Consider the following 12,848-nt stretch of genomic DNA (forward strand, 5'->3'; position numbering starts at 1 on the left):
CTATCTGCTACCTCTTCCAACCGTGCCTAGTGCTTAAACAGGTCCAAAGAAGCTGTAACACTGATATCCTGTCCTCTGTATTCCTGCTACCAAGTGACTATAGAAGCTTTAAAAAAAAAAAGTATACGGAGCACACAAGAAAGAGTACCTAAAGACATAAAAAAGAATCAGGCAGTCAAATAAGACATGGCAAGAGCTTAGGGACAGATTTTCAAAATCACTCTGTGTGGATTCCAAAAATGCTGAACCCCCACCTGGCACAAACAGATGCTAAGGGCTCTTTCAGAAGGTAGATGCTGTATGTCCCCTGGCCTAGATGAGAGTCACTTTGATATTCTCAAGCGAATATCAAATCAGAAATTAAAGGTGGGGTTCAGCTTGCCTAACTTGCAACATCTACATCAAACTAGTATCCTAAACTTCATTTTTAATTGATAGAGATTAATTGCCTATTAACTTCTAGCCAGATATGATAAACTGAAAGAGGAGACATAATGCCACTTTGTAAATACACATGATTAATGGATACTGACTTTTTGCCTAACTATATAATGAAAACTCCAAAGATAAACTTTAAATTTGCATAAATATATGTGCCTTTGCATAAACTGCAGTACTAACAGCAAAACTACTGTGCAGATCTACTTGGATGCTATAGAAAGACCTTTATAGCTTATATAGGTATACAAGACAGCAGCTGTCAACATTGGTGCATGCAAACACACAAATTTTTTTTGCACACACACATACTTAAGAGTAGTTTTCATAATATCTTTTTCTTTTCATAAAATGAAAAAAATAATATGGAAACAAGAGACAAACAAAAGATGGAAACAAGATGGAAGCAAGAGAAAGAAACAGAATGAATGAAGGCAGACAGGAATTAAAGGTTAGAGGTCAAGGCTGTTTTCAAAACCATACCAAATTTTTTCTTTTCACAAAAATACACCAAATTGAACTCTCCTGTTTATTATTAATATCTTATTAATATTATTAATATCTTATTAAAGATATTTCTTTTCAATACAATACTAACTATATAAACCACTTTATTAAGGGTATCTTTAAAATAAATACACTATTTCATTTCCTATCCAAGACCATAAATAACTTCACACAGGAGCTGCAACTAGGGAAGAAGTAAAATAAGGAGAACACTTTCAACCCACCTGGTGCTGCAGCTGCAAATGTCCCATGGAAGAGAGGGACAGCAACTGCTAAAGTCTCTGCAAATATCAGTGTAATAACAGGAAGACAAAGGTAGATCCTTCAATCTAGAAAGTGCAGAACTTTCTCTGACAATCTTTGAAACACACCGACTCTCTCTGACGTATTAATGAGTTTTCAGTTTATAGTGCAGGCTTTTTCCAGAAAAGTACAATGATAAGAAAGGCCATACTGGGTAAGATCAAAGGTTGATATAGCTAAATGCCTTGCACATAAAAGTTGCTATAAATGGCTACAAGGGGAGACTAAACACAAGAGCAAAGTGCACGTGGTTACTTCCCCAATTTTCTCCCAGACTCCAAGCACTCTCAGCTCAGGCCGGTATTGAACCAAAGGAGATTTCTGTGAATTCTGTGCCCTCCCAGGCTTACTCTCCCATGTTCTTGTCCAGTTCTGTGGACTCAGTGTAAGCTTTTATCATACCCATTATCCTTTGGCAAAGAGTTCCACAGTTCTGCTAACTGCCGTGGTGCTTCCAATACCTTCATTTGATGCCCTCTTGTTCTCGAATTGGAAGATATGAAGAGAAGAACTTATTTTCTAGATCTCTCTCGCATTCTCCTCAATTAATATATTTTCCAGGCTGAAGACTCCTAGCATACTTAACTGTTCCCTGTATTTTGTATGCTCCTTATATTGCATTTCCTTACCTTGGGCCATCTTTGTTGCCCTTCTTGGAGTTTTTCCCAATTCTATTGTATTATAATCTAAGGTAAGGAAAAAAAAAAAATCACTAAAAAAAAATACCCAAACAGTGCATGAGTATGGTGCTTTTTGTTCTTGTCAAATATCCTCTACCCTGAGAAAAGAGCAAAAAAAAAAGTTGACATATATACCCTTGATCTTCTAGAAAAAAAATGTTTTGGTGAAAAAAGTTGCCTTTATTCCCCATTAGCTGGCTGTAAAAAATGGAAAAAAGTAATCTAAAGCAAATACAGGAAATATTAAGTACAAGATACTAATCAAAACATTTTTTGTAAGTTATTGCATAAGTTACTGCATACTTCAGGGAGCTCTGAGGCTCTGTTGTCACAGACAGATGAATGTAAGTTTAAAGTTCACAAAGATCTGCGGGACTTTGCCACAAATCATAAATTAGTCCGTTGTAAAGAAGCTGCAATATAATTCTTTTGAGAGACAGAAATTACAATGTGCAACTGCAAACATCAAAGTTAATTTAAAAGACTTCTGTCCCCCTCAGTCCCCTGTGGTAGCTTATCTGCTATAGCTTACTTTCCCTCCAGTTGCACCCACCAAATTTTTGTGGAGTTGCTGTTCAAGCAAGATAGGTGAAATTATTCTATTTAAAATCAAACAAGACACTGTTTCACAGCAGACGAGTAAGAGTTAACAGCTGGGAGGGTGGGAATAAATCAGTTTTGCTGCTACAGGATTGTAACGTGGAACATACCCTACGAACATCTTGCACATTTCACGTTCTACAGTAATAGTGAACACTCCTAAAGCAAATGAGGGCAGTTTGAAAAGGATGTTTTCCTTAAAAACATCATAATGTTCAAATTGAAATGCAAGGCCAAAACAGTTCAGAATATTTACTATCGTGATTTATTGTACATTTTTTGTGTGCTTACAGAAGCCAAACAAATAGTTTCATAAGCAACAGAACAGAAATGTATTTTCTTATGAAACTGCATCTTATGCATTTTTTTATATTAAAGACTACATGAACTTTGACTCCAGAACTCTCTAAGGCTGAACAATTCATAACAGCACTTGTACCTCTTCCAGTTTCTCATTTTAGTAAGCTTATCAGAAGTTAATGTCTGAAAATTTAATGTCTGAGACTTCTACCTGTTAATAAAGTTCACTCACGTTTGCAAAAAAGCAACTGAGGAAAAAAGATGGACGGACAGAGACACACAGAGAAAACATGATCACAGTAAGCCCCATTTCCTTAGAAAACTAGGTTAAAAATATACAAAAAAATATACACAATCCCGGAGAAAGCAGATAAAATCAAGCCGAGAGCTCACTGTGCCATGTGACAGCATGCTCTCTAATTATTTTCACTGTAGAAGAGACTGTACAATAAAAAGATCTGAAATCAGAGCAAAAATGTTCCACCTTCAAGCCAAGAAAAACAACAAGAATGCTAGGGAAGGAATGAGAAAAGATCTGACAATTACTTGTATGATAAACATAGTTAACTTGTCCCCCCTCCCTCAAGAGGGGGAAGAAAGTCAGTTTACAAGATACCTTCTTCCTTCCTTCCACTTCTAATGTTGACATTTCTACCAGCCATATTTTCATTCTGCATCCTCCTCTTTGTTTCCTCTGTGCCCATGTAAGCTTTGCCTTCTTCCTTAATTTGCCACAGTCCTCCCTTTCTCATTCTCCTGTATTTAATATCTCTACTCAGTCCTCTTTATAGCCTCTTGTTATGTAATTCTCATTGCTCTTAATCAAAACCAGCCACCTTCTGTGGAACATGAAAAAAACAGGCTCTGCTTTTAGCTTGTTTTAGTCTACCGTAGGTGAGCATTATGACACACTAAGATGCTTGACATCATCACTAAAAACAAGTATGTGGTAAGAGTAGCGCAAGTGGTGCAAATTGGAAACATATGGCACATACATATAAAAACGTAGGTTCTAACTTTAAAGGTTATACATTTGTAAAGTGAAATAGTGGGGGGGGTTTAATGAATGAGAGAAATTAATTAATACATGGGTTTTGTTATTGGATGGCTTACAGTCATTGAACTTCCAATAATGTAAGTGAACCATATCCTATCGATGCCCTTCTTGCATGATTTTGGCCATGAAAATTGGATGCAGGCAAAATTAAATCTTTGAAAATCTACCCTATATTAATTTTCTCTTAAAAAAATAAAACAACCCAAAATCCAACCAAAATCAAACATATTTGGACATTAATTAAACACAGGAAACTGAGAGTTTATACCACAGCCTATGTCCAAAGGCTAAATTAAAGCTTACTTTGGCAAATTGTTCATACTGGTCATTTGGGAGGGGTGGGGAAATTGTTCAGACAGAAGGAAGAATAGGAAGAACTTGCTTGTCTTGGCTACTTTCTCTCATTTTTCCATTCTTTCTTTCTTTCTTCTCCTGGGTGTAACACCCACAGATTTCCTAATGAGATGGTATGCGACCCACCACACACTGCTGTGTGGGTGTAACTTAAATGAAAAAGAAATGTAAATTAACAAGTAACACGCATGGATATTTATATAATGTGCCACAAAACTGAAAGGTGGTATTGAATAATATTAATATTAAACATAATATAACATTAATACTAAAAAGAAATTGTGATAGGTGAAAATTTTCTCTTCAAAATAGTTATGGTAGCCAGTTTAACACCAGTCTTCTCTGCTCAACAGATCTAGACAGCAGGATGAGATCTGCTCAGAGTAAGGTAGCTTGGCTTCTATTTCTGAAGAAAAATCCTAATATAACATGTTTTGATATTAAAGGTAGTCTAAAATCTTACTAATACTGGTCCAATAATTCTGATTCTAATAAATTTTGAATACATCCTGCAATGTGGAAAGCAAACTAATTAAAATTGACCTGAAAAGATGCAAGTTCAAGTAGAGGTGGAATGCTGATCTGAGATACCTAAAGTAGTAAATAACCAGCTAATAAGCATCTTAATGTTCCTTCTATAGATACACTCTTCCTTATAATAGCGGGGGTTTTACAGCAGTGAAACCCTAGACACAGACTTGCATAACTTTGAGCAAAAGAAACCACATTCAGTTTGAAGAGCTCAAAAACTTTTAATAACCTCCAAATGCAACAATAGCTGCAAGCTTAAACATTTCACCAGCAGCACCTACAGTATGTGTATGTAGTCGGCCACATACCAAGCTTGCACATTTCTTTGTATACTACAAAACACTGTAAGCCAAACACTGGCCAGCTATCTTGTACTTCATCTGTTTGTGAAAAAACACAAAAACATATCTTTGTACTCTACAAACAGAACCGGTGATCCTAGAGAGGAAGGCAAAACACAAGAGGGTTTGGAGCCACGTTTGAGTGATGATAACTGCTAAAGACGATTAGACTTGTGGCTCACCTAAAAGGGTCAGTCCCTTAGAGGTAGGTCCCAGTTGCTCCAGTGAACACCCACCTATTCTGTTATTTCCTTCTCAGGTAAGAACAGACTTGAATGTAACTTGAATAAACTTGATTCTTGGACTTGAACAAAGCACTCCTTTCTTACAAATTACAGCCCTGAGCAAAGCAGGCTGAGAGAAGAGGAAAGAGAGAGATTTGGAAATTAAGTTCAACCTGAATGTTCGTTATCACAGACTGTTTTCTTCCTGTATTTGTTTAGTGTTAATTAATGACGGTGAGATTAACTGCAGAAAACTGATGGAACAGTAATTCTGCCTCACCCAAAGTAAATATTCTTTAATCTAAAACTGTCACAGATATTACTGATGACCTCCTCAAATGTATATCCTTAAGTTTTTCATTTTCAGGAAATAAGGGGAAGAGTCAAGCAGAAGATCAGTTCACAACCCTGGGACAGCATACCAGTATTTTTACTGAAAAGTTCATGATATAAAAGAAAATATAAGACCCTAAAATCTCACAAACACCCTCAAATTAGTGTTGCATCTGGCTGCATATATAAAAACAATTATTATGTCTGGCAGTTTTATCTTACAAAATCTTTTTTTGAAAAACCTACTTTTTACTGAGGCAGGAAACTTTAAAAAATAAATAATAAAAAATATCACTTGGTAAAAGAAAACACAGAAAAACCTCAACAAATCTCAGAAATTCTGATCCCACCCTCTGTAATGTCCCTCTGCTTTCACTGTAAGAAAATTGTATTTGTTCACTCAAAACCAGAAAAGTACGGGGATCTGAAAGTTCACGTGTTTTATAAACATTAGTAATATTTTAAAGGCAGAAAATGGAGTTACAACTTGCAATGAAAAAAAGGGTTTGAAAAATCCTTTAGTGTCCTGAAGCACTTCTTGCTTATGCAGTATTATGTTCTTGTGGGTGGAAAAAACCCTCCTGTCATGCCATAACAATCTGGCTCCCATATATGCCTAAATTTTTGCAATAATAAGCCAACCATACAGTATTTAACCTGTGTTCTCTTTATTAAAAATGCTCATTAATATTGATAACAGTGTTTAAAGCTGCAACCATCAACTAGAATTCTATAGGAAAATACCTTTTCAATAACTGAAACAATTTTGAGAGGCAAAGAATTTGTTCAGAATTAAAACTGTTAATATATATTGAATTCAAAAATTTGTTATGAGTATACTGACTGTATATTGTAAGTATGTAATTACATTCATTGCGGAATTCATATTTCAGTAGAGATCTATTTCAATATATTTAAGGAAATGTGAGAAACCATAGCCAACACAGGGCTTTACTATTGCAGCCCTTCTTTTCTGTGACAAGTTTATAACATGCTCCAGGCTGGTAATAAAAAAAAAAATAAATCATTATTTCCTAAGAACTATTTAAAAATAAATTGCTTGTGTGATACAACACCAACAGATAAGCCTATCAACTGTAAAACCCACCATGATGACCAGAACAGCTAGTGAAATAACACTAAACAGAAACTAGCAAGCCCTTTAGCCCCAAAGCTGATCTAACATTAGAGCACAAGCTACAGTGATCATTATCTTTAGTTTAAAACATGTATGTACTGAAATTGCACCTAATAGTCTCACCACCCTCATACACGCAAAAAAAAAAAGTTCCAGTTGGGTAAATGCTCTTACTACTGTTCTCTTCTGCTCAGTAATTACTACCAAGGTCATTGACACTACTGCCAAACCTGCAGTAACACCGGTGAAATGACAAATGCTGTTTATCACATCATAGCAACTTTTTAAGACTGAACAGATTGTCAGAAGAGGAAGAAGTAAAGATATTATTTCTAAATTAAAACTTCTATACTAAATGTTCAAGCGGAAAGGAGACTTAAACAAGCAAATTTTCATCAATTTTGAAGGACCCAGGATTATACCATTTATTCTTTTTAATTCTAATGATAGGCTCTCATACTAATAGTACAAGTGTTATGTTCATTTTTCAATAACACAGAAAATTAAAACACACTTAATTTTTCAATAACATAGCTGAAGTTATTTCAGACCCAAACACCAGCTATTTCAGGCTTACTGGCTTTCCCGATGGCAAATTTCTCCTGGAAAAAATAAAGAACAGCAGTTTCCACCATACTTTATCTTACTTTATTTCACAATAAGTGAAATAATTTATTTTACCGGTAAGAAACAAAGGACCAGATGGTGCATGTTCCATTGATTTCCGTTGACCACGTTGTTTAGGCGCTTCCAAGTAGTGTTTGACCCTTGAAGCGACAACTTCTTCTAGCAGCATGCAGACCTCCTGAAAGAGCAACCATTGGCCTATTTACATCTAAATTTATAGGCATGCAGCAGAAATCAATACAAAATCAATCCCTTTCACATAAAAAGGAAAAACATTATCTGCAATTACGTACTGAGGTATTACATAGAGGTGAGAAGCACATAATTTAGGAAATGAATGGGAACAAGGGAGGGATCAAACAATTTTGCTACAAAACAAGAGAGGAGTACATTACAAAATTCTCACTTGGCAGATGAAATACATTATATTACAATACTAATAATTTTTGAACAGCAAATTAGTTTCATTTGTATGCAAAGTAGGAAAAAAATACAGGTTAAAAATTTATCATAACATTAGGTATTTAAGCAAAATATTAGTAAAAATACTCCCAGGAATTGTCAACACACTATTTCTCTCTAAGAATCCTTATAAACCACAACAGATATTTTGGTTCAATTCAGTGTAATTTTGGGGGGAAGACTCAGAGCAAATTAGGTTGCAGCAACTTAATTTCTCTAGTTAATTTTGATTTTTCTGCTCCTAAACACAACCGTTCATATCTTTCATACTTCCTTCAGCAAAGCACAATAAAAACCACATACAACTCAAGAAGAACAAACTCTTCAGCCAGAATAACCATAGAAGAAAACTTGGAGTAAAAGCAAAAAATTAATCCCTTGAATACCAGAATGAGTTTTCAGATTAATACATACACACATATTTGAGACTTTTTCCTCAGTATTCTCATTTTCCATTGTGCATAACTATGTGCTCACAGAAATGATACTTTGCGGCACACAAAAATATCATTTTACCTTTTTACAGTGTTTGGACAATAGACAAAATTATATTAGTACTATCTAAACTAAAATATCTTGTCTTGAAGTTTACTTTTGATTAATCTAGAGAGTATGCAGAGCAACAAATTTTTAACGTACTGCTCTAAATGAAAGCAACGCACATATATTGGTCAACCACAAACAGTATTTTCTTCTTACAGTAAGAAATACATTTTCCTTTCTGCTTGAAGAGTACAATTATAAAATACTATATTTACTTATTCTTCTGTTTAACTCATTAAAGTGATCTCATTACACATTCCTTCACAGGGCTATGCGTGCAGGTTAGACTGAAAAGGTCTAGAAAGCAGCGGAAACACAGCATGCATTTGGTTCCTTCTGCAACAATAAAGATTAGCATGCACTTCCTTAATTTACATGGAAAATATTTTACTTGTTATGCTTATGGAAATATTATTTAAATGGTTCTTCACAAATAACTATACAGACCTATATTTAAGAAAGCATAAACAAGAGCAGGCTTCAAGAGAATCATCTCTATGTACTTTTCACCGCTAAAAAGAACTTGTAACTGAGACCTTCTATATGCATATGGAGAGATCATAGCAATGACGTGACTAGAGATCAGTTTAATAAATGTTTCTCAAAGTACAAAGATAGAACTTTGACTGTGTTATTCCAGGGGAAAAGAGACAGGATAGAAAGGGCAGGAAAATTTGAAGGGCAGAAAGAGAGAAAGGCTCTGAAATGCCTCAATTTGCATCTCACAGCAATCCCAAGATGACTCTATATACAACGCATGTGACAGCAGTGAGTAAACTGTGGTCTTTACAATGCCCAGCTAGACAACGTGCACTGTATTTTCTTACCCCAGCCTCATGCTTATGGGCACTCACTTAGTTCCCAGCCTGCTCTACGCGACCCATGCTCCAGCAGGAGCCGGCAGCTGACAGGCCAGCACTGCTCCCTCCTTCTGCCTGGCACCGCATCGCCAGGCTCCATTTGCTACAAACAGCAGCCACTGACTTTCATCCAGGGTAAGCAGGGGATCAGCAGAAATTGTGTTTGTGTTACAAGGGGTCTAAGAGGCATCTGCTTTTCCCACAAGACAAGCAAAGAGGGCTGTACCACCATAAGTACTTTCCACAATTTGGAAACAACAAAAATGTAGAAAACTTCTTGCGATGACTATGTGAAAGCTCTCATAAAAAAAAATGTAGGCATAATTTGCCTATAATACCTTATTGACCTTTTTCTTCCCACTTTAACAAAGATTCTGCATAGGACTTTCAGGAAGGGAATTGTAAAGCTATTGGAATCACACTTCTCGGCTGTTGAAAATATGCAACCTTTGTACTTCACTCAAAATGTGCAGTCACAGAAATGTAATGAATGCTGCCCTGTCATGCCTCTTTATTAAATCAATCATGATCTAATTTCCTGAAATTCATATCTTTTGTTTTGGCAGTCTTACAAAATACATTTTGAAAGCACTTAAAAGTCAGATAACCAGGAGAGTAAAACTATCCGGTTATAAATAGAAGGGGTAATGAGTATTCATTTAGTCAGAAAAAAGAAGTCTAAAAGATTTCCCCTTTTTTCTTCTTTCTCTGCTTAATAAAGCACAAATCGGATGAACAACATATTGTTAAATATTTTGCTTTCACTCCCTCAGGATATTAATTTATTGTTTCTTTTAATTTTATTTCAACGTATTACTTTGAGACATACAGGGATGTTCTGCAGTGACAAGTTAATTATGCCATTATTAGGAAAGCTATCTGCTGAAAATTACCGTAACAGAGACTTGCGGGAAAGTCCACAGGCATTTGAAACACGTCCTGCGTTCATTTTCAATAGGGAACTTCTCGAGTTCCCAGAGAGACTGAAATAGGGGAAAACTCCCGCCAGCAACACATCACAAGACTGTAGCAGAAATCACACAGATCTGATGAAAGTTACATTCATAATTTTGCTGGTCACTGATGCACTGATTTTCCAAAATTTCATGTTATCAGGATATACAAATGATACACTTAAAGACTGGGAGTTTCTTTTCATAAGATACAATGCTTCTGCTATAGTTTATCATGCATGCTCATTACATTTTCTTGCACTCTCTAAATGCAACATCATTTACACTTCTTGGAACAAGAAAAAAAAACAACAAAAAAACCCAACAAAAAACCAAAGAAAGATATTTCACCAAAAAGCTCTGCAAAAATGATACCTGTCACAATCTGTTTTATATCACTCAGGATAATTTACAAACATTCATGAGAAATAAGTTTTTAAAATTAAAAGTTGAGTCAGAAGAATCAAAACAGCATGCACACATGCATGCATGCACACACACAGAGTTTAAAAATTAAAAGGCAAATTGAAAGCGGTCATTAGTGACCCAAAAAGCACATATGGTTGACTTAGGAGTCCCATGGCAACTGTTGACGGTTAGGTATAAGTAACAACATTCTCACAACACCAAAAAATTCTGAACAGTTCAAGGCAATCCAACTTTTTCCCTCCAGCCACATGCTTTTGAAGTAGAATTGATATTTGTTGTACCTCTTTCTCATGATCTGAAAACCAGCTGGTGTCTTTACTGGAGCCTTGAGGCAAAATATGAACATCCACCAAAACAGCAAAGTTCCCACACTGAAAAAAACAAAACCAGAGAAGAAAAAAAATGTTCAACTGTAGCTGCTAGGAAGCACATGTCAAGCAGACAAGGAGGTAAACAATCAGGTAAGCATATGCATCTGATTCAGAGATACAGCAGGCAGAACATAAAACTGTGGAAGATTATGAAGTATGGAATTACAAATTTACCATTGTTTGTGGGCTTAATGAGAAACAAGAGCACCAGACCTATCTTGGATAGCTCACTGAAAAGTTTAAATAACAACAACAAGCACAAGTACACAGAATTTTCTTCTGCTATCTATATGCCACTTTTAAATCTGAGTTCAAGCAAATTTTAACATGTGAAAAATTAGCTATTCCTTCACCAAACTCCCATCATTCTATTTTCTGAGAATTTAGTACAATATTAGTTATCTAGTTTGCATTTTAAATTTATTAAGTCCTTAAAAACTCAGCCTCTTTAGAAGTCTTTTTCTCTCTCTAAACTACCTAATGTAAAGAATGGCAGGTTTGAAAAACTTGTGGTAACTACCTAATATTCATTGACATCTGCCATTTAGCCAATACTATACTTTGAATGGTTAAATGATAATAAGGCTAACCTATTAAGAAACACTATATGTAGTTGTTAGGATGATACAGGCTACATCCCAAGACACATCAACTATTTCTGAAATTCCTTGATAGGCTTTCATTGAGGACAGTGTGACATACGAGGTTTAATTATTTTCTTTCGTCAGTACATCAGTCATTACAATGACCTTCTAATACAAGGAAGAGTGAGCAGCACAAACACATCTCCTTAGTTCCGCTGTGCACTAATTCACCCCTAGCAAAAGAATACTGCCTCTTTTCATGCACAGAGGTATGCTGCATTACAAGCTAACGCTTTCCCTTTCTTCTACTGTAACACAGCACCAAATCTCACTCAGACATCCTTTAACTAAACAACTTGCAAGGTAAAGTCCCATTTCATCATTCTGTTTTGGCTGCTTGTGCCGCACTTATGATGCAATAAACTCACTCTTTGAGAAGACTGGACATGTGCGGTCATGGCAATTGCACATCCGGAATGTCTGATGGAATAGAAACAACATCCTGATTCCAGACAAGTCTCAAACGCGGATGTACAATCCAGCGTTAGATTGGTCTCGTTTCAAGTGGACGTTGCAGTGCACGCTTCCTGTCCTAACTCTCTCTCTCCATATTTGCTCTTCACCGCCAAACATCTGCAAACCCCACGCCAGAATTCCAATTGCTAACAGAATTAGTTCTAGAAATAGTATGATATATATTTTTACACTACAATTGTACATCACCTACAGTCTAAGAGGTACATCTATATCTTAGGCTCATGGTATAGCAGAAGTACAGTCTTTGAGAGTACCCTTACCTGTACAGTTAGTACAGACAAAGAACAAGAAGATTTAGCATCGATTTTATTAATCACGACAGCGTATTTGGTAAATTAGAAACCTCTGGGTTTACAAAACACTTAGATCTGTATATTCTCCATGAACAAAAGTATTTAAATAATCATTTAAATATATTTAAAATATAAGTCATCACCAATATTGTATTGTAACTAGAATGCAAAAGTTTGGCAAATGAGACAGGCATTGTGAAATCATTTTGAGAAACTTCCAAGTTACTTATAGGTATCAGTCACTGAAAGAGCAGAATGCTTTGATCTATTTTATCAAAAGGCTTCTCTTTCCTCCAGAGAACCAAGAATTACCAGATGGCTGCAACAGCAAACCTCTCCAAGCTTTAAATTGATGACAAAATATCTCTCAAAAATCTCTAGTG

General features: G+C 35.7%; 1 protein-coding gene across 1 annotated transcript in view; it reads right to left on the reverse strand.

Moving 5' to 3' along the window:
- SLX4IP (SLX4 interacting protein) overlaps nucleotides 1-12,848 on the reverse strand; it is an 80,913-nt gene that overhangs the window by 29,202 nt on the left and 38,863 nt on the right. Inside the window, exons 4-5 of the mRNA XM_072857442.1 lie at nucleotides 10,962-11,051; nucleotides 7,488-7,611 (exon numbers count right to left, since the gene is read on the reverse strand). Coding sequence (XP_072713543.1) covers nucleotides 7,488-7,611; nucleotides 10,962-11,051 — 214 coding nt within the window. The remainder of the gene's footprint in view (nucleotides 1-7,487; nucleotides 7,612-10,961; nucleotides 11,052-12,848) is intronic.

This window comes from Ciconia boyciana, chromosome 3, assembly GCF_034638445.1.
Source record: "Ciconia boyciana chromosome 3, ASM3463844v1, whole genome shotgun sequence".
Taxonomy (NCBI): domain Eukaryota; kingdom Metazoa; phylum Chordata; class Aves; order Ciconiiformes; family Ciconiidae; genus Ciconia; species Ciconia boyciana.